The 25,656-nt window shown below is 43.9% G+C and overlaps 1 protein-coding gene across 4 annotated transcripts in view; it reads left to right on the forward strand.

Moving 5' to 3' along the window:
• The first annotated feature begins 588 nt into the window (after positions 1–588).
• The window catches only part of CCDC88C (coiled-coil domain containing 88C), a 91,867-nt gene continuing 66,799 nt past the window's right edge, over positions 589–25,656 (forward strand). For 3 of the 4 annotated variants that reach the window (XM_068682944.1, XM_068682946.1, XM_068682945.1), the window contains exons 1-3: positions 590–939; positions 1,037–1,137; positions 9,032–9,140. In XM_068682944.1, coding sequence (XP_068539045.1) covers positions 880–939; positions 1,037–1,137; positions 9,032–9,140 — 270 coding nt within the window. In that variant the 5' untranslated portion in view covers positions 590–879. Of the gene's footprint in view, positions 940–1,036; positions 1,138–9,031; positions 9,141–25,656 lie in introns of all 4 variants that reach the window. The other variant, XM_068682947.1, reaches the window with a different exon arrangement.

The following is a 25,656-nucleotide window of genomic DNA, read 5'->3' on the forward strand; positions in this document are numbered from 1 at the left end:
AGAACCTCAGATTACCTGGAATTATTATTTTTTAACTAAAATAAAGTAAGTTATTGTCTCTCTCTCCCCCCACCCCACTGGGAAACAATTTGCCTGCTGAGCGATTGCTGGGGGTGCTGAACAGCAGCGGGCCCAGGGGCTGCTAGCCACGGGCTGTAGCCACTAGCCACGGCCCACGGGCTGTAGGCACGGGCTGCCAGGCGCGGCCCCGCCGTGCTCAGCCCCGCCGAGCAGCGCTGTCCCCTTGGCAGCGCTGTCCCTAACAAGCCACCTGATGCTGTGTGGGGACAGCGGCGAGGACCGAGTGCTGCTTGCCCCTCGCTTCGTTTTACAGGCAGCGGGCGTGAGCTCGCGCACAGCCCCATTTTTTCCGAGATTTCCCCTTTTTGCCCGCCGGCGCTGAGCGGGCACCCAGCCGCCCCCGCACCCCCCAAGCGGCCACCTCAGGGCCGGGCGGGGGCACCCTCCGCCTCGCCTCCTCCCGCCCCCTCCCGCCTCCCATTGGTCCGCGCCGGCCGCTCGGCGGCTCCCATTGGTGGCGGGCGCCGCCCGTCACGGCGGCGGGGCTGTAGTGGCCGGGGCGAGGCCGCGCCCCGCCGCAGGTAGCAGCGGGGCCGGGACGGGGCCGCGCCGCGCGGGCTCCGGGAGCGGCCCCGCAGGAGCCTCCGCGCCCACCCCCCGCGGGCGGCCGCTGCCTTCCCCCCCTGCCCCGCCGCCATTTCCCGTCCCCGCTCCCCTTCGCCGCGCTCCGCCGGGCCGGGGGGCGATGAGGCGCGGCTCGCCGCCGCTGTAGGCGGGCGCTGCCCGGCGGCGGGGCCATGGGCTCGGCGCCTTTGTCTGCCGAGTGAGCCGGCCCCGCTGCCGCGCCCTCCCGGCGACATGGACGTGACCGTGTCCGAGCTCCTGGAGCTCTTCCTGCAGAGCCCGCTGGTCACCTGGGTGAGTCCGGGGGGCAGGCGGCCGGCGGGCGGCTCCCGAGGCACCTGCCTCGGCCGCGGCTCTGCCTTGCCCTCCTTCATCCTTCCCTCCCCGGCAGGTAAAGACCTTCGGCGCCCTGGCGAGCGGCAGCGAGGACAAGCTGGGCATGTACATGGAGCTGGCGGACGGCGTGCTGCTCAACAGGATCATGCTGCAGATGTGAGCGGGGCACGGGGGGGCTGCCTGCCTTCGGAGGGGGACAGAAAGAAAGGGGCGAAACGCGACCCTTCGTCCCCACCGGGTGTGCTTTTGCTGCTTCAGCTCGCCCTGGTTTTGCAGGGTTTTAGGCAGCTGCCCGGTGCTGAGCGTGCCCCTCGGGGGAGGCTGTGCTGCAGGGTAAATAAGGAAACGAAAGCGCCTCATCGGGTGAAGCTTTACTGGGGAGGTCGCAGCTGAAGCGTGTCTATGTGGTCTTGTGAGATTTGGCGTTAAAAACAGGTTGGCAAAGGGAAAACTTCACTTTGGTAGCTGCTGTATCTCTCAGGCAGCGCTGTAGAGATATGTCTCAAGGAAACTTACAAGTAGGTTAAAAGCCCGAACTGAAAATAACTCTTTTCTCTTAACACTGAAGTAAATTGTCGCTAAAGCATGCATTTTTAACCACATCCTTTCCTGCCACTGCTTTGCTGCGCGCAGATCCTGGCTGTTTCTGTTTCATCTCTGTAATTGCTTTTAATACTCTGAAACGCATCTGATGAAGAGCTGGCAGGGAAAGGTATTTGACTCGCAGGGGAGGAAGCTTACAGCTTCACCCAGTTCTGGCACTGCCCTCTTCACAGAATGAAACCGAGTAAGGCTCACCCAGTGACTTGTGATGTTAGGCCAACTTCAAGCACATAAATGAAGAGCGCATATTAGGTATTAGGGTCTTTAAATGTTTTGTTTTTTTTTTTTTTGAAAAGTAACAAAAAAAAGTGCGAGAATCTGTGCCCCACCTGCTCAAGTTGGCAAGTTCTGTTATCTTCTGGTACCTGGCTGCACCAGCTCTAAAGACAATCGAGCTTTCTTCTGGTTTCGTTATTGCTAACGTTGGAAATTCTGTACTGGAACTTGGACAGTGAAGATTTGAAGGTGCAGATTCATGATTCAGAAAAGGACCCAGATCGGTCACCCCACTTGGGGTTGATGCAGTAGTGGTGTAAAATGGAGTAAAGTGCTAGTTGTAAAAAGAAGATGCAAATTCTAGCATTTCTGAGGAATAATTATGCTTCCAAAAGAGAACTTTCTGCAAATTGGAGCCTTGAGCATGAGCATTCAAACGCAGATTTGTACCTTTTCCAAAGTGTGGGAAACAGAACTTTGCACCAAACGTAGTGGTCATATATCAGAGCAAACCAACCAAAGTGTCAAGGACCCACAGTGATTGTGAGTCTGCTGCAGATTTAACTAGACTGTTACCGTTCTCTAATGTGTGAAAGAATTAATTATTTCAAAACAAGGAAAATGAACTTAGTCACTCCCAATTTTGGTTACTAAATGGGCAGAAGATTTGTGATATTTAATGACTGTAAGATTCTGAAGCGAGTGATAGATTTGAGAAGTGCTTTATCCGTTGACAAACACAATAAACAAACTTAAGTATTCTGTAATTGGCCAGTTGTAATATCTAAGGTGACATGAAGTTGTTCGGGTCTGTGGAGCAACATAATGGTGCTCTGGGGACAGGGAGTGAGCAATAAAAGCTTCTTGAAATGAGGAATTTAAGTGTATCGACTAACAGGGACGCTAGTTGGAGTTTTCTGGGTTATCATGTTGGTGAGAAATGCCCTGGCATGTTTACTTGCCTTAGGGAGTCAGGAAAGTAAGTCTGTTTCTTCCAGAAGATAGATCTCTGCCAGCAGTGCCACAGTGTTCTTGAGGGAAGCACAGGCAGGACTGAGTAGGAAACTGACCCATTATTCACAATTGAAGCTTTTTTTCCCCTTTTTAGGCAGCTTTGGCAGTGTTTCTAATGATGGCGGGGGAGCTTGAAATTAAGACGTTTCTACTGAGAGCCTGAAGCTGTTTAACTAAGGAAAGATCCTGGCTGTATTTATGTATTCTGACTGAGCAGGGTGCTGTCTGTGACCTCCATTTGTTCTGACCTAACCTTTAGAACTTGCGATGCAATTACTCCTTACCTGTAGATTGGGAAGGCTTTTCGAGGAGTGTTTCTGCCCTTCAAAGTTTTCAGAATAAAAAAAAACAAATGTGTTTTTAAAATGCTTGCTCACCAGTTTGGCAAACCTTGGTCCCTGAGGATGACTCTTAGTGCTTGGCTTGAGATTTGTTCCTGGTGAAATTGTATTAATGAGGGCCTTTAAGAAATATGATAGAATATGGTATGCCATGATACCCTTCATTGCCTGAAAGCACGTGTGCCTGCATACATGTGCGTGCACGCAGAGAGTCAAATAGCTGCCCTCATGTTGTGGTTAGCTGTATTCTTGCCTGTGTGTTGTTTCAGTTTTAGTTATTCAGGTTACTCTGTTTGCCTGCTTACTGCAGCACAAATAACACGGGCATATGACCCTACATCTAGACACTGGGTGTGATGCAGTGCTTTGCTGCAGACCAACAGGTTTCTTCTGATGAAGGTTTCAGAAGCCAAATTCTTTTGAATTTCCTTATTAAAACTAAAATGCTTGTTGTCCTCCAGCTAAGCAGAGTTGAAGTTTCATACGTGGCTAGAAAGTCTGGTGGCTCTGTGAAGAAATCCAGATATACCTGTTGAGAATGAGTTCACTCAAAAGCAGGGCTGTTTGAGGTGCAGGGAGGGCTGTACTAGTTCAGTCACTCTCCAGTTCCTGTTGTAATAGGTTGGATTTCTCCCAAGTCTGGCAACTTGGAATGGGTGGAGAAGATCCCAATGCTGTGATGTTGTGGCGTTGATGTTTTTAGATAGTGGGTTCATATCAGCAAGGCGACCATGTCACTGGGGAGGTGGTAGGTGACGTTTGTCCCTCTTCCTGCCTGTTGGGTCCCTGCTGTGTGGAAGGAGTGAAAGCAGGGCTGTGTCTTCACCCTGTTCTCCTTAGAGATGAAGCAGGCTCTGGCCATGCCCTGGTCAGTAGACAGCCAGGTGCAGGGCTCTGCTGCATGGCTTTTTTAGATGACCCCTGATGGCGCGAGACCCTTCTAAAAAGGTAGCTAGAGATTGCATCGCTTTGAATTGTGGTGTTTATACAGGTAAATCCAGTAGGAAGAGGCATGCAGCAGCCTTTGGATTCCCGCTTGTATCTTAAAGACTTAACTTTTTCAAGTCATTTTGCTGTAAATGGGTGGTTTCCTCTTCCTGTGTTCAGTCCACGTGTCTACCCCAACATGTTCGTGCATGGAGGCCGCGTTGACTTTGCACATTTACAGTGGCAGGTTAAGGCTCTGTGTGCGGAAGTGCTTACGTGAATGTTCATAGGGGATCTGCTGTGTTTCTGGCAGATTTGTGTGTGTCAGGTAAATGAGCTTCTCTGTGGGCAAATTTTAAAGAACTATCTTAGGTGGTTGTGTATCACTTCCTGGTATGAACGTAGCACGTGGTGACACTGAATAGACTGCCTTCAGCGTTACGGTTGCAGCTGTGGCATAATACCCCTGAGTGTAAGCAAATATTTACCCTGTTTAACTTCTTATTGGAAGCTCTATTTGGGAAATTATGTGAGGGGTTTATACGTTCAGGCATCTCAGCGCTCTAATATTGACTTGTTCTAATCCCTCTGACTGTAGGTTCTGTGTTCCTGTTAAAACATTCAGGAAGCAGAAGTGTGCGTCAGGAATACATCTGATTAAACCATTTGTATTAAAACCACATAAAAGTTCACAATAATGGATTTCTTGATTTCATTTGCAGCTGCCTCGGTGTGAGGTAGTCACTCTGCCTTCTTTAATTTAGACCTCGTGACAGGAACAGCCAAGGGGCTGGTGCCTGCTTCGTGTGGTTTGCAGCAAGCAGCATGAGGAATGGGCAGCTAAAGATACACATCCGTTCAACTTAAAATCACGTTCGAGCTTTCTTCCATTTCTCAGGCAATTTAGAATCCCCTCCAGCCTTCAGTGTCCTCGTTCCTCCTTAAGTTAGAGGAGGAAACAGAATTATATGAGAGTTGGGCTAACGCAGGCCTGGTGCATTTGGGGTCAGCGAGCTCCCTGCGGAAGGAGGTGCAGGTGCTGGCTGGGGACAGGGATGTGGGACACACCTGGCATTCTGATCTGTGCTGACATTTAATGACCCTCCGGCCTTTGAGGGCTTCCCCATTAATTACCTTAATTATTTGTCAGAAACTGCTTAAATAGGACTGTCATTTTGAATTCTAGAAACAAAATATATGTTTTTTCCCTGATTTGTTGCTTTTAGTTGATTAATTGTTGGCTTAAAGGGGGTGAGCATTCAGGCACTGGTGCTGACAGCCCCACATCCTCTGAGCCTCACGGTTCAGCTCCCACCTCCCTGCCCTTCCTTTCCTCTTCTTCAGGCTTTTTATAGGGGTGAAGGCATACAGATCAGAGGACTTATTTGAAATGCTTGTGTATACAGTGAGGCCCGAGACCTTCCTTCTGGTGGTTTGGCTTGTTTTTTTTACTTGTTTGGTGAGGGCCGCCCATGGTCACGCCTGTCACACTGCCTCCGTCCTATTTAGTGAAGATCTTTGATCGTGAGGAGTAGGTGGTTTTTAAAAAAAACATCAGGGCTGCAATTTTTACTTTTGCATAAGGGAAAGATGAAACATCAGAACTGGAAAAAATAAAATCTCATTGAGGTTGGTTTCACTGGTTTCCTTCAGATACATTCAGACACTGATTCTTTTGGTTTATCTGGTTACTGCTGCCAAATATCCCTCCTCAGTTTTCAGTGTGACTGCTGGGAAGAGTTTCTGCCAATGAAGCTCATTTATGAAGGAGCGTCACTAACTGAACAAGGCTATAATATGTACAGTGTGGTACCAGCAGCGCTGTGTATTCGAAGATAGAAACTTATTTAAGCACAGAATTTGCCCCTTGTGTGATTTTAGCCAGGCACTTTTACCCATTTCGGACTTTGTTTCATCTTCCCACCTTCCCCTGCTGTAGATCAGGTTGTGTAGTCTGTGGTGTTTTGAGTACGTTGCTGTCTCTGGCTTCTTAGCTTCTCTGTCTCGTGCACTGAAGTCATCTTTGCTTCTCTTGAGGTTGTGGCTGTGGGATGCTTTTGGCACCTCATTCCTTCCTAGGCTTTCTCTCACCATAAGCAGGACACCTCAGACCTGCTGTGTCAGCGAGTTGCCCCTTCTGATCCAGGGTTTAAAATAATAATTTGAAGAAAAGGATGATTAAGAAGCAGTGGGATGTTGATTGATGAGAAGGAATTGTTGGTTTTCCCTGTGGAGACAATAAGCCATGTGGTAGTTTGAAGTATGCACAGTGCTGGCCTTCCATAGCTTGTGCAAAAGGGTCCTTTCTGAAGGCGTCTGAAGGATGAATTTAGCTATACAGCCTATTCAGAAATCCCAAGAGTCATTTTGACTTCTGTGTCTGTGAGAAGGCGGGATGCCACCCGGACTGCGCTTGGCTGCAGGTTAAGAGAACCCTGAGGTCAGGGCATTAAAGGCTCTCAGGGCAACTGATTACCTTTAATGAAGATGATGGGATAAAAGCCGTAGGATTGCTTCTGAGGGCCCTTGCTTGTGTTAGTGAAGAGATGACCAGCTTCAGTGCCAAAAGACAAGCAGGTCTCGTGTTGAAAGCAGGATTTTTCTGTCTTACCTACTTCTGAAAGCCAAGTCTGTAACTGCTGACGAAATCGCCTCTCCTTTGCTGTGTCTGGTGGGTGTGTTTTGTGGCTTTTGCCATGTTTTGAGAGTGTTTGGGGAGCGTTGTGTTTTTAAACAAGCTTTTTCTGGCTCATCTTCCAGTCCTGCTGGTGCACCTTGGGGCTGGAGTTGTGGCTGGGGTGGCCCAGCAGGAGCTGCTGGGTGCACCATCTGGCTTTGCATGGCATCTGAGGGGCAGGGGAAGGGCAAGGGGGGCTTGGAGGCTGAGGCAGCATTTTAGAAGAAATGAATTTCAGGGCTGGGGAAACTTAGGGGGAAGAGAAAGCAAACCTTAAGTGGTTGAGTCACCGGAACTGCTGTACAGAGGGGACTCGGAGTTAACCGCTTAGTACTATCTCCAATATGTGTATGAAGTGTATTGTTGTGAAATTGTAGGATTTTATTGTTTAACAAAGTGCTTTTTAGCAGATAATGTGTGAAAACAGCAGCATTTTCTTTCCCCATTGTTCAGTACAGCAGCTGCTGCCAAATAGTTGAGGCTTTCTCTTCCTGGCTGTAGACCTGGCTCTGCTGCCTGCCCGTGGAACAGGGGAATTTCAGTTTGCCCTTCTCCTTGGCCAGCTTCTCTCTACTGAAAGTTTCTTCCCTTTTAGCTTCCTGGTTTGTTGTCATGACCTTGCCTAGAAAGGCTAAGCTTCCAGCTTCCTTCAGGATCGAATTCTGTCAACATCTGCTCTGAGAGGGCTTGGAGACACAGTAATCTCCAAGCCATTTACACTTCCCTTGCTGTGTTGCTGAAGACACAGACATTGCTTGGCAATACTGGTATGGCTTCCACGCCCCTATCTGAGCATCAGTGAAATGGAAATGTTCACACTTCTGGTGTGTGAAAACCAGAAACTATTTGGAAATCCTTAATGCAGATTTTACTCTAAAAGCTTGCTAGGCTTGCCTCTGTTCTCTTTTTCATACTTGGTTACAGTACCAATCAGCACCCCAAATCCTTTCCTGGTGTAAGGGCTGTGGAGAGCCCTGCCAGCTTACATCAGTAAACTGTTTGAACCCTGGTACATCAACTCTGTCTCTGATTTTATCTGCTGCCAAGACAGTCTTCTTTCTGTCTCTGGAATCTCCCTCTCTATATTTATACATAAAGCACTGCTTTCACTAGAGGAGTGCTTTGGGATAATTGTGCATTTGAAAAGAAATGTAAAAGCTCTCTGACATACTCGTGAACTTCGAAGGATAATTTTTTAAAATAAATATTGGATCAATTCCTCTCTTATTTCCTTGTCAGTGCTAGAGTTCAGTATTTGGTCCTGGAAGAGCTGTGAATGGCTTAATTAACAGCCAAAGCAGGGCTCTGGGAGGCAGGTGTTTGGATTGCGTAGGAGTTTGCTGATAAGAGCCTTTATTATGGGTAAATGCTTGGCTTTGATCTGTGGTATTGGCAGATAAAGATTTTCAGGTTTTCTTGCCAACGTGTTAGGGTGCGCACAGAGGATCTGACGTACATATATTAATCATTTGCAGCCTTTTGCCTTTTTTAATGTCAGAAGTAAAATTGCCTTTGGTACAATTTTGACTGACTTCCACTAAAATCTGACAAAAGCTTTAGATCTTTCCCTTATCTTCACATGACTTTTTTTTCCCTTGTCCTAGAATCATATGTCTATTTGAGTCAATATTTATTTGAAATATAAAAACTTCGAAGCCTAGAAAAAGAAGAAGACTTGAAGACTAGAATTAGAGCTGTTATTTATGGCACATGATATATGAGAGAGAATCTAACATGATGATTTGGATGTAGTAAAAGTGCAGTGCTCCTTTTTCCCTCCAGTTCCTTAGTGTGTGTAATATATATGCGTTTTACAGTTTGCAGGGTGATCATTGATCAGGGGTTAACACCCTCCTCTAGTCCTAAAACCCTAAAGCCAAGGTTTAGTTGTCTTCTCTAGGCTTCCCTTTCTTTGGATAAGATAAAACCATTATTAACAAAGACTGTTTCAGTTTAGTGTGCACACACTAAATATGCTCTATGCTTCAAGGAAATGTAGGGGAAGGAAGGAAGCTGCCCTGAATTGCTGTGTGGGTTAGCTTAAAGTAGGTGACATGCAGGAAGACTTCCCAGTTAGAAGACTTTGGACATAGGTCCAAAGGTAATGAGCTTTCTGTATCATGAATTAATATATACGTGTCACACATGCTTATGTCAGTTCACTTAATGAACAAGTATTTTAAGGGTCTTCCTAATAGTGCATTAAGGAGATGTTAAGTTTTAGAACCAAGAAAACGAATAATAATTGATTTTATTTTTCTTCTGTTCCTAGAGATCCTCGGCCAACCAACCAACGTGTTAACAAGCACGTGAATAATGACATCTATCTTCGGGTTCAAAACCTGACCATTTTAGTCAGAAACATTAAGACTTACTATCAGGTAAGATTCCTGCTCTTTGCTCCTTGATCTGTGGTGATTGTTTTATTGTTTCAGTTAATGCAGGAGCTGGTGGCTTGAAAAGAAACTTGCCACGGGAAACAAGAGGAAGTTATGTTAGTGTAAAAGTATTTTCAGCCATGCTTTCCTTATCAAATAACACTGTGCCTACCTTCTGTATCCCCCATGGCCATAGGCTGTGCTTCTGACCACACTCTTATCTCTTATTTTTTTTCACTTTTTTTGTCAAAAGAAGGTGTGCTTGGAGGCTGTGATGCCTCTTGGTGATACGTGTAGTAGAAAGACTCTTGTGGAGGTGGGAGAGCTTTACTGAAATTGATAGTGCTTTTGGGTATAAAATGTGTATAAAACAAGTAAATTTCTCTTAACAGAATTGCCACCAAAATTCATTGTGCGGGATTATCTTCAATGCTAGATTTATATACAAACACAAATTCATATATTAGGAAAAATGAATTTGATCTAATCTTCAAGACAGACTTCATGCACTGCACTTTTTTTTTCCTTTTCCTTATCTTCAAGCGTTAAGCTAGTTGTAAGTTCTGGCCACCTTCTGCTTGATCAGAATTAAATGCAGTAACAACTGTAAATTCTCACAAATAGTGCGCTTCTTAGGTGACACCCTTGAACTGACAGTCAGTGTTCCTCTACTGTAACAGTGTTCTCCTAAAGCCAGGGTGGTGACAGCTGAGCAGTTCTGTGGACTGAGATACATGTTGGGGTCTGCTGGAAAGCCATAGGAGTGAATTCAGTTGCTCTAAATAGAATTTCAGCATGCACACTGCTGTGTATATTTTGGCTCCTTGCTGAGAGAAGTAACTGTTCTGCTGTTGCCTTTTATACAAGTTTTGCCAAATTTGAATGTTGCATGGTATAAACCAGACTGGAAAAAAAACAAGGATTGTTGAAATGCTCCTGTAAATATGCCTCAGTGGACATTTTGCCCTATAATGGGCAAAACTAAACTGAGTGTGCTAATCCTGGACACCTTGCTTTTTCTGTACATACAGAAGAGATTGTGTACTCTCTGTCTTCAAAATACAGAAAAGATGCAATGCTTAACCACAGTCATGTCTTTTGATGCGACTGTCTTCCAGAGCCCCACCTACTGCTTCCCATGTTACTGCCACTCTGCTTCTGGATTTATTGCAGGAAGCCTAGTGGAGAGAGAGGGACTTGTGAAAAAGTCACATGGATGAGGAAAATGGAGCGTGTAGCTTAGTTTTGAGGTGTGGGAGGACACTGTATTTCTGAAGACATCTGACCTGTGTCTCTGTTGTTGAGAATAGGAGAAGCTGATACAATGTGATGTCATTCCTAAGGCTTGTGACTTCTAATGGGAAATTCCATTTGGTCATAATCAGAAGCTGAAGCTTATTTTTTCAGTTTCTCTGCTACCCACTGAACAGTGTTGGTGTATACAGAGTCTACAGTGAAAAAGGACTAAATGTGGGGACAGTAGACACGACTAGGTTCTCTCCTTCTTTCCCCATCCACTCAAGATTTACGTTCTGAGAATCTGGTTCTTCGGGTCTTGAAACTCTAAAGTTTTTTATTCATATGAGTTCTTTGTCTTGATAATCTGACCTCTTCTAATAGTATATGAAGAGAGAACAGATTCAGAAAAAAAGAAATGTGGTTCACAATTGTGTGATATGTTCTTTGGTGTCTTGTTGACCTAGCTGTTGGACTGTGTAATCATAATCCAATAAAGATAGGAACTGCTGAAATAGGTTAAGATGCAGAGTTTTCGATTAAAAACAGTAGTTGAGGCTTTCAGGAGGCAAGGAGTGATATACCTCTTGTAGCCCAGAAATCAAGTACTATCAGTCTTGCTGCCTGAAGACTACGTATACTATATGTGAACAGAGCAGTCATGAGAGCTGATCATTATTTGCATTTGCTCCTGAGAATGTGTGATTACCATCCCTGGAAGTCTTCAAAAGATGTTTAGATGTAGAACTTAGGGATATGGTTTAGTGGGTACTGTTAGTGTTAGGTTAGAGGTTGGACTCGATGATCTTGAGGTCTCTTCCAACCTAGAGATTCTGTGATTCTGTGATTACAGCAGTGCTTCAAATAAAAATAGTCTTTCGGTGATGATGACACTGTATAAGAAATTTATTTGTCCTTGTCACTGTCAGATGTTCAGGGTCTATCCAAGATTTCAGTGCCAATCTGAGGTTCCCTTTCTTGTGATGCTGTGTGTGGCCTTCAGCTCGCAGTAGTTTGGGAGGAGTTAACACCATCTATATTGTAACTGAGTTCTCTCTGTGATTGATGTAGAGTACATCACGTATGTACTAATGTTAGATATTTAGAGGGCTTCTATTGTTTTAGAATTTGAGATAAGTAGTTTTGATTAGTGTTCTTTCAACATGCAACTAAACAGTTTAATATAGATGGCTTGGAATATCTATTGTTGGGCCTTTTCTAAATATTACAGATTCTTTTAAAACGGGTTGAAGTTGTGTGCATTGTTTGCAGTAATATTGATATATTAGACAAGGTTAAAGTGAAAATTCACACGTTGTGAATTTTTGTTGCAGACTAGAAGTGGGAGGGAAAAGTTCCTGACAAACAATGGGAACATGAACTTGCTGCTTCCTCAAGGGAAACGAGCTCTAAAAATACAGTGTTGGCCTTGACACTTTACATTCCCTTTCACTTAACGGACCCGAGTCAAGTTTATGGCTTAGTTACTGAATTTGATAGGCTGGGTCTCCTAGAATGAGAAAATGTCTCTTCATGCAGTACAGAAGGACACTGGTAGGAACGAAGGAGTATTGGTCTCTGTGTGCTAGGCAGGAACAATCAGAGAGATGGCATTAATCCATGGTACTGGAATCCATGTATCTGAGGAAGGTGACATCAGTGGCTACGAAAATAAATGTGATATTCAGAAGCTAAGTGACGCTTCAGATCATAATTGCAATGAAGAAGCGCTTTTCCAGTTCAAATAAACTCTCATTTTTGGAAGCTCGATAGCTGAATTTGTTCATTAATAACTTCTTAGAATTACCTTGTTGGTTTTCACGTACACAGAACCTGATTGTTGATGGCTGTGAAGATAAATGTTAAGTTTTTTTAAAATGCAGAGACAACTTTGGTTGCTACAGTTGTGTGTTTGTATATATATATATATATATATATATAAATATATACACATAATAAATATATATATTTATAGCCAGGTATGTAAGAATGGTTACTCTTGGTAACAGGCAATAACATCTCTGTGTTTCTTGCTGTTTGAGCACTTGCGCTTTGCAGGTTTGTTGCTGGCCTGAGAGCCTTCTCTTTGGAAATGAGGCAAATTACTCATTTTGCTGTGGGATTTCTTGAGCGTTCAAAGGAATCTGTCATTAACTGTGTTTAATAACTGCTAAAGCACTGGGCTGCTGGAGAAATGGCAGGCCATAAAACTTCTGGAGTTGGTGCCGTGCCTTAGCAAAGGGCTGAGCAACGCAGAATGTGTCTGCTCACAGTATGAGGTTTATGTGTCTCGTCTTGTTCAGACTGAATTGAGGCCCTTTAAGCCAAAATTGAGAACGGTTTTGTGTGGAACAGTGTTGTAGAATGAGAAACAGCCCCTGCCTGAGACTGCAGTGAGGATTTTGGTTTAAAGGGTCACCAGAGAGCTGAGTGTACCGGAGAAGGGACACTTGCCCACTTTTCACTGGGATGGATGTGCATCCTCATCAAAGGGTGAAACCTACCCCATAATACTGCAGCTAACCCGTGTATGTGGAACTGACTGACCTGCTGCCTTGTGCTGGTAACACGATTGGGAACAGCGGTCTCATGCTCACACTGGCATGCCTGGCGTGACAGAGGTGAAGTTGCCTTGCTATTCCTGAGCGTTCTCTTCACCTTGAAATGTTTCTGTTGTGGGCTTCCCTAAGGAGCCACTGCTCCAATTAAATTGGCTTGAAAACAGTTCAGGTGCGAGTATCACAAAACCTAGCAATGTTTGGCCTCACTGAAATACATGTGCTTGACCCAGGTTCACACTGAGTCGTGTCCTTAATTGCCCCAATACCTTCTGCTGCTTTTCTGGAGGTTGATTAATCCCAGCTGTGGCAACTGACTTCATTGTGGTGTGCAACTGTTGCTGCTTCTGGCAGAGTTTGTTAGCAATGCTTAAAAACAAAATAAATAAAACCCACAAACTGCAACAGCCTGTGCAGGAGTTATTGTTGCTGGTTCTGTCCAATCCAACAAGGAAAGGAGAAAGCTCAAAAATTGGGAGTGTTGACCCATCTCTTTGCCATGCTGTAGAGAATGTATAAAGCCTGTGGATGCTGGTACTCAAACTGTGTGTGAGGAGCTGCCCTGATCTCACAGTGCTTGGAGAACATGCTCATGCTCCGTTTTGGAAGAGACTTAGGCAGGCTGGGGGGGAATCTTGAAGTGTCTGTGTTGTGCTTCCTCTGTTCCTGTGTCAGTGCTTGGATTCAAGAGTTTGTTTTTTCTAGCAACTAAAAATCACTTTGATACCAGTTTGCTTAAAAAATAAAAGAAAGCTAAATTAACAGGATTGATGTCAGCTAGTTTCTTAGCCTTCAAAAATGCCAGTAATCCCTCTAACTGTATATGCTGTACTCTCAAGCAAAAATTCCTGCAATTTACATAAAAACTTGAAGCTAGTGGAGAAGAGAGGGGGGCAAAAAAAGAATGTTATCGTCCTTTGGCTCAGCCCATTCATGGGTATGATGACCACAGACAGAGCATGTGGAGAAGAAATGCTGCAGTGTGGTCATGGCCGTGTGTGTTGCCTGTAGTTTCTGTAGTTGTGGCCACTGAATGCTTAGCAGATTGATTCATGTTTCTAAATAGGTTGGAAATATATCTTTATTGAAAAAGAAAAAAAAAAAAAAGCAAGCCTATTCGTAAGAGTTCTGAACTGAGATATGACTGAGGCCTGTGCCTTGGTACGAGCTTGAGTAAGAAACTCCTATCCCTTAGTATTTTTATTAAAGTGAGAGTATGGGGGAGTACAGATGGAGACATTCACTGAAGTTTTAGACTTGCTATCACCTCAAATCCTACCCTCCATGCCTAAACTAACTTAGCTGGGTGCAGAGAGAATGGTGAGCAATGATGCCATACTTCCTAAGGTGTGTCTCTCAGGCCTGTGTTCTGCTTTTACTTGTCTGCTCCATATTGCTATAAAACAAGTACAAGCAGCAGGGGTTTTTATCAGGTAAGTAACAATGTGCAGATGAATTAAAAGGAGTTAGCCGCCTGGAAGCTTGGCTGTCGCTGTGGGCTCTTTGGTACTGGGGCTGTAGTAGTGCTGTGACGGTAACCTCCATCGCAGAGGGGCAGTTATGTCTTCAGGCTGGGTCAAAAGCTGTTCTCCCTGTGGGTCAGCTGAGGTCTCGCAGTACCAGTAGCTTCCAGATCAATGAACAACTGCTGCTTCTGTAGCTGAAGCACTGAGTCAGGCTGAGAGCTTTTGGTTGGGCTGCAGAGAGGAGTTGAAGCTTTGAGCTCCAGATTTGGGCACAAGTTTTGAACTGGCAACTGTATTGGAGCTATAAATAAAGTCCTGGAAGTGGCAATGTCCTTTTCTGTGAGCTGAAATCTTTCCCTACTAGGCAGGCTAATTCTAGTGGCCTAGGGATCCAGTCTTTAGCAAAGCAAACACCAAAATGCTAGAAATACACATAAATGCCCATTTTCTGAAGTGGAAAAATATCCCTCTCTCTGAGGGGAAGGATTCATGCCCACAGTGGCCTACTGAATTAGATGATAAAACTGAACTTGTATTTTTGCTAATCTTGCCCATTTGCTGTGTTAAATACAACGTGCCTGGGTGACTGCTTTTCTTTGATTCCTGTTCCCTAGAAATCTTAATTTAGCAACTTGGCAGTGTGTGGGGGGGGGAGCCTTTCATCATCTCAGGCTTTAAATTCCAAGATTATTAACCCAGAATGTCAAGAGCAAGACATGAAAAGCTGCACCAGATAAGCTCTTTCTAATTCAAATACTTTGCTGATCTCATGCACTCTTAAGTGTACGTTCTCTCCCTCTTCTGTCTAGCCGAGTGGGCTGTATGCATACAGCCTCCTGAATCGTGTCTGTGTGGGGAGCTGTGTTGGTGCACCTACCACAGGTAGCATACAGGTTTCTGCGGCCTTATGTTGGCAGCTGCACGTACAAACAATGATGAGGAGCCACTGAGGTGCTTTTTTTTATATAAGTGTACAGTAAGTAAGTTAGGATAACAAAGAAGTCAGTACTAAGACTCTGTGTCGGAGATGCTCAGTGTTTCGCTAAGGCTGTAGGCTGAGACTGGGGGGATGCTGCCCCAGTTGCTGATGTGACCTGCAGTGTGATGTTGTCAGCACCACGTTTGTTTCTGCTCCTATTTTTTGTTTAATTTTGCTAGTTGGTTTGAACGTGCCGCAGGCGTGGACTCTTTGCATGTGTGTTTATGCAGTGCTTAGCTCCAAGAGTCCTTCTTGGTTCTGCAGCAACAAGTATTTTTGGCTGGGTTTTCTGTTCTGCAGTAGCATGATCACAAAACGTGAAGGTTGTACACAAGGCTGGCGCTGTGAAGTTGGGCAGTTATTGCAGTGGTGGGTGCTGGGCACGTGAATTACTACTAGCCATGGGGTAGGTGTCCTGGGGGATGCCAAACTGGTGATGTGGCCTCTCCGTCTTGGGCCTTTGCCTGGAAGCAGCAGCACTGCTCTTCTGCAAGTGGAACGTAGGACCCATCGCCAAGATTGTAACCTTTTTATGTAGGTCCTGCTATCAAGCGTTTCAGAGAGAAAAGAACTGGCAGAGAGAACCATTTCTTCCCTGGAGCTGAAATAAATTTCTGCAGAAGTCAGTTTGAAAGGTTCCCAGTGCTGTGAGAGCTACCATCTCAGGTGGTTAGAGGTACGCTGTTGGACGCCTCGTTGGGATGACTGGCTGTGATTCTGGGATGCATTTCAGCTGATACATTGAATTGTGTTAGAAAGTTTAATGGAGGACTGAGCTTTAAAAGACACATCTTTCCCCTAGAGGCTCCGTGTGTATTTTAATACTGAATGAAACAGTGACCTCAAACAGATGGAAGAGAATAGGTTGGCATTTAAACTACTTTATTGCCTGTAATTTCCTGGAGCTACGATATGGGAGAGGACAGAATAGGCTGTTGTTGCTTCCCTTAATAAGCTAGAAGGGTGTGAGCTCCTGGTGCAGACAAATGAAGAAACCTAGTTAAGGAGAGAGGAACAGTGTCCTAAAATAGAAATACATTTATTTGTGTGGTGGTCAGAACACTGGGGCAGTGTTCCCAGGTAGGGTTCAGAGTGTTGTCAAAGGCTGGTTGTCAAAGATGTGACTTGAAAGCATCATCTGTTAGTGCAGGCTGGCTGGGGAAGGGAAGGTGTCAGCTACTGGCACTACCTGCTTCTTGGCCTGGTCCCCAGGTTTTTAATGCATTTTTGCTGGCATAAAAGAACAGAGTGAAGATGACCCTATCATACAGGGGGCTGACCGCTGTAGAGGCATAAGTACAGGGGCAGAATCAAGTGGAGGCAATCTGTAGAAGTTTCACAGTATGGAATAGCTCCATACAGCAGTAGTTACTTTACACCTGCCCAAACTTAAAGCCAATGTCCCATTTTGTGTCAGCTGAAATTTTGCTGATGAGAGAACTGAGTTTTTTTTTTATAGAGGCTGACGATTTCAGGTATGTTGGAAACTGGGCTGCTTGCCCTTTGATAATAGGTTTGAGATTTATTTTTGCTAAAAGACTGTAATCAAAATTAAATAGTGCATTATTGGTTTTGTTTCTGTAATAGATTCGGTGTCATTTAGACCTTTTAAAAAAATATTGAAAGATGAGAAGATAAATTCGACAAAAATGTAAGGTATGATTGCAAAACAAATCCCCGAATTGCATGGCAGTTACTTAAACAAGGGGTTTCTGCTTTTTAATGGCAAGTAGCAAATCAAGGTGATTTATTTTCTTATATTTGCACATTCTGTCTGTAAAGGCCTTCTTTAATCCAGGGTGGCTTTCACTGAGATTGTCACATGCTGTGCTGTGGCACACTGGCTTGTGTCCTCAGTCTTGCTCTTACACAGCCCTGTGTCTGGGGTAAGGTTTGGGGTCAAGGCTGGTTCCTGTCAGTTCCAGAGACGTCTCTGACCCTGTTGAGCGAAGATGTCATTGCTCTGTATCTCAATCAGCAGGCCTGGGCTTTCTGTTCTAATTGCATGTAAATAGCTTTTGTTGGAAAGGTTTGTAACAAATGCACCTTACCACACACTGCTTTCTTAATAGTTTTTTTATACTGTAAACAATACTCTTCTACACTGTCTTGATCTGAGGTGGTTGCTTGTGCTGTGTTTGAAAGCAGCAGGGATCAGCATTTTGAAGGAGCAATCATCAGTTTCAGAAATTAATGGGAGATCTCAGAGCATTTTATTCAAGTGCAGAGCTGCATTTCCTTCTGAAAACCAAGTTTGGGTTGCTTGCTAAAGGTCTGCTTGAGCTTTGTGTTGACCCTCGGGACTCCCAGCAAATGTGAGTGCTGTAGGGCAGAGAAACCTGTGGAGGCTGTGGAGTTGGCTGCAGGAATGGCTGCATCTGGCCTGCAGAGCTCCTTGGTTCCGAGGCAGGAGCAGAACTGGCTGCTGGGGGAGGTTTTAGCATGCTTGTCACCATGCTGAAGACAAACCACAGGAAAGGGTGTTTTTCTTTCTGTACGCAGGGTGTACGGGCTTTACAGCAGCATAAAATAGGGAAGACATCTGCTTGTGAACACACTGAAATTGCAGTGCTGTCACTCGCTGATGCATGCATCTTCCACTTGCAAATTATGTTTGTTTTCCTATAAGGTAGGATTTAAAAACAAACAAACAAACAGCTCTTCTATAAAGAGTAGATAAAGTAGATTTTTTGATTGAGCACTAGACTCATTTTCACAGCTATTTAGGTGAGCAATTTGAATGTAAGCCACGTGAGAGCTGCTGCCTCTCCTGTTTCACGTTATGATTGAGAGAGAGCTGAAGGGGAGTTAAGCTCTTAAACTCTGCTGGGTCCTCATATGGCCACTAAAAATGCCTAAATAAAAACCTGCTCAGCAGACTGAAATGGTCCCTGTGGAGCTGTCACTTGTCTGTTCTCTTTCATAATTAGCATAATTAAAAGTCTCTAGATGTTTATTTAATTTTATTTTTTTTTTAGACTGAGAATGACATTGCTAGAGCCTGTTAGGTGATCAAGATAAGTGACAGGCATCTGCTCCTTTGGGGGGGGGACAGCGGGGAAGACTTGTAGCCTTTGTACAAAGGAAAATCTGGTATGAATCCCATTTAAGTATCTTGGGGTATTTAGTATTTTAAAAACTTTTAAACAACAATAGGTAATGGTTTTCCTCTAGAAAAATGTCACTTTTGATCACTGACATTAAAGAATTAATTAACATTAAGAAGGTCTAATTAATCTGCTGTGAAGTTTAGAAGCAAAAGAAGAAAAATAAGTTCTCTGTGGCACTTTAAGTAGTTTTTCTGTTGTTTTTTAATGGTGAATGGATATGTACTATATCCACTGGAAAGGTATCTGTAAGGGTGTCTGACATCAATTTCGTATGCAGAAAGCCCTGTTTGTTTGGTGTGCAGTGTGTTAGAAGAAAAGGGGAGGGTCGTACTGAGGTTAATGCCTGGTTTATTTTGGAGCAGCTGTGTTGCAGTAAAACTAAGTGGCTGGAGTCCCGAGGGAGGCATAAGCATTTACCACTAGAAACTGGAAGGAGGTGAATTTCTCTTTAAATTTTGATATCAAATGAAGAGTTTTTTATATTAAATGCAGAATTGAAGGATCACTTCTCAGGATACAGATCGCAAAGAAACAGGATCAGTCCTGAGAAGTTATCTTAAAAGTGAGGTAAACTTCACTTGTTTTTAATAAGACTTTTAATTTGACTAGTCACCTTGAATCTCGCAATTCTGTAGTCACAATTCAAAGCAGAACTGCAGTTTAACTACAAGGAATTTCCTTTTAATATAATCTGTTTCTTTTTTGCTTCTTGGATTTTAATCCTTCAAAAACAATCACCCTTTATATTGTCTTTAATACAAAAGAGCTGTGTCAGTATCTTTTTTTGTCTTTGTTTCCAAGATTTGTGGCAAATACTTATCTGAACAGCACGTGGATGTGTCTTTATAGTTGTACAAGCAGAAGGTACGAGTTGGTAGTGGAGGACTACAAAAGCTGCCATTATTAGAAGCCTTGCTTACACTTCAGTGCTCTGACGCTTAATCTGGCTCCCAGATTCCAGTCATGCAGAAGAAACAAAACCAGAGTGCTCCATTTTAATCTCAAGCTTGGGTGAGCTGCCCTGTGTTTCTTCCAGTATGCATTTCCTTTGTAGCCTGAGCCAAGATCTTGATTTGGAAAGGTGATTTTGATCTCCCCTTTTCACTTAGCCCTTTCTCTTTATAAATTACTGGGTCTGCATACTCAGAATGGAGGGATTCAAATTTCAGATATTTTGTTACTGCTTGAAGTCTCGTCTCAATAAGATTCAAAATCAGTTCGGCCTCTCTTTTTTTTTTTTTAAACCTTCTCAGTTGCAATTGCACTTTCTTTTTATGGCGTAGGACCCGATTATAAGCAGTACTGACTTGATGCAACTAGAGACGCTGAGCACCTTGCAGATCTTTAGGCGGTTTTGCTTTGATGCCCTTGGACGTTGTGAAACCAAAGCCGGCTGCCAGATCGAGGTTTGTTTTGGCTCTTCTCCTTGACAGCATGCTGCAGCCTCTACCAACGTCAAGGTGCTTATTGCAATTTGCCAGTACTTGGAGACTGCTGTGTTTAGCAACCATCGGACGCCCACAGAAGGTCCCATCCTGACGTCTTCTCCCAGCCTTGAACCGCTCAGAGAGGTGCGTCCAGCTCAGAGCTGGGCTGGGCTGCCTCAGTGAAAGGCAGCAGGTTTTCTTGCTGAACCACTCTTTGCTTCCTGCACGCAGGCTTTGCAGTCAGAAGCATACTCTGCTGCCCATTTATAAAGGACAAATCGCTTGAAGTTGGTTTGATTTGTTTATAAACAAGTAGAAACGCGTTTGTAACCAATGGCTTCATCCCTTTTGATGCTCAAATTTATAACGCTTAGCATCCAATTCATTAAGATAAAACCAACTTGATCTTATTGATACAGAAGTCTGCAATCAGGCTGCTTTAATCTTAATTCCTCAAAGGCCTCTGTAATCCAAGAAAGTTAATAGGGAAGAATAATTTAGTTGACTACATGCTATGGAACGATGCTTAAAATACAAACGGGTTCCTGATTCCCCCTGCTTTTTGTAACAGATTATGATACAAGGCCCAGTTTACAATTTGAGTATAAACCGGGATTTTGGCTGCTCCACCAACTGTATTTAATACACAGAGCTCTGAAGGAGGAGAGAAGCAGCTATATTAAATGCAGCACAATTGTTTAAATGAGCTTTTTATAAAGCAGTTTTTAGCATACTGCTGCAGTACCATGAAAGCATAGGCCATAGCTTGCCAGTTGGGTACATTGTACTTTCACGTAGGTGAATGTGCTGTTCTAGAGCAGTTGGCTGACCGGTGTGCCGATCGACGTCATCAGGTTAGCCCTAAATTTAAGCCACTACAGCCACTTTTTGGAGTCACGCTTTGGGCAGTTTGTGGTTTTGTGTGGTGTAGCTGCTGGAGACGTGCAACTAAAATGTATACATAAGCCAAGAAAAGGTGGGGAAACACTCAATCATTGTCATTTTAGCCCAATGTTAAGCCATATTTAAAAACAAGAACAAAAGGAAAAACAAACTTTTATTGAAGATTTACACTGAAGTCTGCTTTTTTTGAGCTGTCTCCTTTTACTTTTTTCTCTTAAGTAAGAGTAACCGCACCGTGTGGCTATATGCTCTGGCCTCACAGTTGCTTTCTTGCCATTCTCTGTCTGCTGCTGCCAGTGATGGGGAGTGGTTGACAGCCTCAATATTATTTCTCTGGGCTGTGCACAACTATTGTTTTTCTTCACTGGGATGTTAAGGAACGGTTCCTGGCCTATACAGTACCAATGCATTGTGTACAACCAAGTGTACAAGTGTGGACACTACTTTCTCACCAGGGATGACTGTTGTACTGTCCAGTTGTCCTGAGAGCTATTGGGAAGTGCACCTGGGTCTAAAGGAAAGTGCTGAAACTGCAGGAAAAATAGGTATTTCATACCTATCAGCACAGTTGTGAGGAGATGTTTGAGGTGTCCAGTGCAACAGTTGTCTAATGTTTGAAATAGACACTTATGATTCTACAATTAAAAAACTGCTACAAATAAATAGCATGTTTTTCAAAAAAAATTCGTTTTCATGTGCTGTCGTAACTGATGTCTTATTCCACTTTTAACTAGGACAGTGATTATTTTTCTTATTTTTCCCTATTTCCCACCCCTATCCTACTTTCCCACCCTCGAAGTGAGATGTTTAATTTGGTCTGAAATGTTTTCTTTGGTGCACTTCTAAGAAAAGCAAAAGAAGTGAGTTCCTGGTTTTACAAAGCAAGAAAGTGACATCAAAGTACCTTATTGTGTCTTATGTGAAATATGCTCAAAATAGCAAATAATGAAGTGAAACCACTGTCAGAAGAGGCTGGGAGCACCCTGCCCCCATCATACCTGCACTGGGTATATTGATGACTTCTTGGAAGAAGTGGAAAATCTCTCTCTTCTCTATTTATCTCTTCTTTGCTGGGTGCATGACCAGAATCAGTCTAACAACTTTTAAATTCTTGCTTTATTGGCAGTGTCTTTGTCTAACTTGCCTAAAGCACATCCTGATGAACTGAAATGTACAGCTTGCTTCCCAAGTTTCAGAAACCTGCAGCATAAGCCTTCAGTCTGATGATGCCTGTAAGAACTGGCTCTCTCCATCTGTTGAGTGGTGGGTATCTGGTGTTTCCAGGCAGGGTATGTGACATAAGGCAACAGAAAATTGGCCTTCAGGAGCAGTGACCCCCTCATCAGAGGCAGCGTAATGCCTTCGTGCAGGAAGGCTTACACCTTCCCTGCTTCAAGAGACCAGTGTTTGCTCTCTGTGCTGGTGTCCCGCTGCTTTGCAATATAAAAGGATCTCCCATTCCACTTTCATTTAATGGCTTGAATTTCTACAGTGAATTGGGCCATCCAGTGTTCCCCCCCCTCCAAGTTTGGGTGGTGCAGTCATGGTCAGCTGCTACAAGGCAGCTCCTCCCCACGTACACAAGTATAATAAACTTCATAGTTTATCTTAGTAGGTACTGTGGGTATCTAGCTGGCTAGCATAAGACCTGCCATTCGATTATTCTGTGTATATGCAAAGTAGGCAAAAGCCATGCTGAAATTACAGCGCTGCTCTTTTTGCTCAATGCTCTGAAAAGCCTACTAAAAGGGTATCCTCTGTTCCTTCTGCTCGTCTTAAAGGATGTTGAAGATTTCTGTACTTTGGTGCAAATATTAAGGCCTCAGGGAACTTGCATGTTAATAAAAAGGTAGAATTTAGCTCTTAGATGTTAACTGAGATCCCTCACTAAACTTAAAACAATTATGAGGCTGGAGAGAAGGGGAAGTTTTTGTGGTGGTTTGAGCGCTCCCAGTTTGTTTAACCATCATCCACTCTGTGTGGTGCAGACCCTTTGAGTTCCTCCTCTTTGGCTTACACTGCTGCTCTATCAAAGAGAAATTATGAATTGAGCAAACTGGTTTCCTGGCACTTAAGAAGTTTGTGGTTAGCAGAACAACTAGGCTGACTAATGTCATACACACGCAGCAGCATAAAATCATCTCTGTTTGCAGAGATGAGCCTTTTTTTTTTTTTTTAAAATGCATCATCTAAATAATGATTAAACAGAGAAAAAATACCATTTTTAGAAGAATTCCTGCCCTTCTAAGGGATGAAATAGAAGAGGGAAGAGTTTAACTACTGCCTCTCACCTTTTAATGAGAAGTCATTAATTTTCCTTTGAGATTCAGAGCAAGTCTGTTCCAGTTCTCATCCCAAGACATATGCTGTATGCCCCCAAGGGTGAAAGCAGTTAAGTTACAAGGAGTATTATGCAGAGTAGAAATAAGCAACCTGCCGAAGTAATAACCTCCTAAGTCTTTGCATGAATCAGGGCTTTAAAGTGGTGACTGAAATACGAGGAATATGTCATCTTTGAGATTAACAAGACGGCTGCACTTGGGAGAGGAGGAATACATTTATTTTCATGTTCTGCAACACTGATCTTCATGCAGGAAGATTCAGACATGAGTAACCACTTAGGCTGCTGGCTCAGTTTGTGGGATAATACGGCTCTTCTGCTGAGGCAGAACAAGGCACAGGTTTAGCTGAGCATGCTTTATTATGCTGTAGCTATGATGTTGTGAAGTCTGATTTCCTGACTGCATTAACTGCCTGAGATTTTTCTGAGACTTCTTCCGTTGCAGCACAGTCCATTAACCAGCCCCGCCATTAACCTGCTTTCTAAATCTCGGAGATGACTGTTCTCTGTATCCTGTTCTCTAGCTTCATCTCAGACAAGCAACCCTGGTGAAATGGTTTGTAGGATGTTTAACGTCCTGTGGTACAGGAGCACCTCCTGCTATGGAGCAGTGGCTAGTCCTTGGCTACTGGATTTCCTGCCGGCTGATCCAGGAGGAGCTTGGGAACACTGTGATTCACTTTGAAGAACGGCCGTGAATCCATGTTTCATGCCTATCTGGACTTGAGAATTCAAACACTGTCTGCTGCGTTAGCCACTGGACTGCTGCCTTCCTCAGTTATTTGTATGCACGTGAAGAGAAGCACATTTGATGAAGCAGATGCTTTACAAACACATCAAAACATACATTTTAACATGTAATTGCAAATTTATTTAATGAAAAGGTTACCCTTCACTAAAGATTCTGTATTAAGAGTTCAGAATTTAAAGTTCATGTTTGGCTACTAAATGCATTTCTTTAAAATAATATAAAAAATCCAAGAGCTGTCCAAAGGAAAACTAAAGAGCTTACCCACCTAGCTCTGTGTAACTGAGACAGCTCTAATCTATAGCAAGGAGTGGTGAGTTTCAAAGCAGTGGAAACCACTTTGCATTGTGTGCATTCATAAAGAGGCGCTTATTAAAAATGCATTTTTAGTCACCACCTGTTATTTGTTTAATATGCTGTGTGCTTTGCTGCACTGTTGTATTTTCGTTGCTGCTCTTTTCCAAAGTGCATTATTCATCGCTTTGAACCATATGGGCAGAAATATATTCGGAACATCTGATTTCTGTAGTGGCCATTCCCAAAGGAAGGGCTCTAATGTCCGTGTTTGTGACTAACTAGCAAAGCCTTTCATGTTGTGTTTCTGTGAAGATTTCATACCTTCTGCATACCGAAGACGCAATTAGGAGACTTACATCTGTGATGCTACAAGGAGATAGCAAGGGGGGGGCTGCGCTTGAGTATGTAGCAAAGGCCTCTTTATTTAAAGTGATTAATCAAGACCTCTTTGGGGGACATTGGAGAGCTTTCTGCAGGTCCTGTGTGGCCCACAAGCTCTGCTTTCTTTCACAACCCCCAGCTGAGAATAAGCACATGTTGGGCTTAGTTTGGAGCAAGGTATCTGCTGACCTGGCTCCTGCCTGCTACAGTGAGCCTTGCTTTTTCTTTGCTGGGAAGAAAATTCAGAGTTTCACCAAAACTTGTAAACAGTTCAGCTTTCCTGGCCCTTTACCAATAGGTTTACAGCTGTGTGCATTGGGAGGAGTTGATTCATGGGGAGCTGATTTAGGAGAACAAGTTTAAAACATGAACCAACTCTCTCAGCTTCCCTACAGCGCACAGCCTTTGTTTGAATTGTGTCCCTAAAGGAACAGCCAATACCTGGTACTGGTCTGTGGTCATGGAGCATCAGCTACTACATTTGTGCTCTCCTCCTAAAACCAGGGTATTTTATCAGAGCAGAAAATGTTTTCTGAGTTACTCTTCCCTGCTTTCCTTAATGGCTCCCAATGTTCTCCAATATGGAGGTAAAATGGGGAATAAAAAGTCTGATGAAACGTGTACACACAGAGCAGCTATGTCTGGCGTGTTTTGCAAGATACTCGCTCTGATGGGGAGGAGGGGGTCACAGCAAGGGAATAAGTGGGTGGCCAAGTTTCTTTTTCTCACAGTTTGATGTGAAATTCTATATAGCGTATCCAGCGGGCAGGTTTCCTTCCCGTTCTTCTGCACTCTGCACGTATCTAAAACCCTACCCCTGAACCTGGAGTTTGGCCGCTCTGAGCTGAATTTTGTCAGCAGCACCATTTGAAGAAGCTTGCTCAGTTCCTGCCCACGCTGTGCAGAGCTGATTTCAAAAGGGCTGCTGCCTGTACCTTGGGAGAATGGCTTGCAGTCAAAATTCAGAAGGAACCGTGTATCTGCTCATCTGAAATGCAGCAAATGTTCTTTTTATTTCCGATTTCAGTTGTGTCTCTTTCTGTATCACTGCTTAGAAATTGACATCAGTGACT

Source organism: Anas acuta, chromosome 5, assembly GCF_963932015.1.
Source record: "Anas acuta chromosome 5, bAnaAcu1.1, whole genome shotgun sequence".
Lineage (NCBI taxonomy): Eukaryota > Metazoa > Chordata > Aves > Anseriformes > Anatidae > Anas > Anas acuta.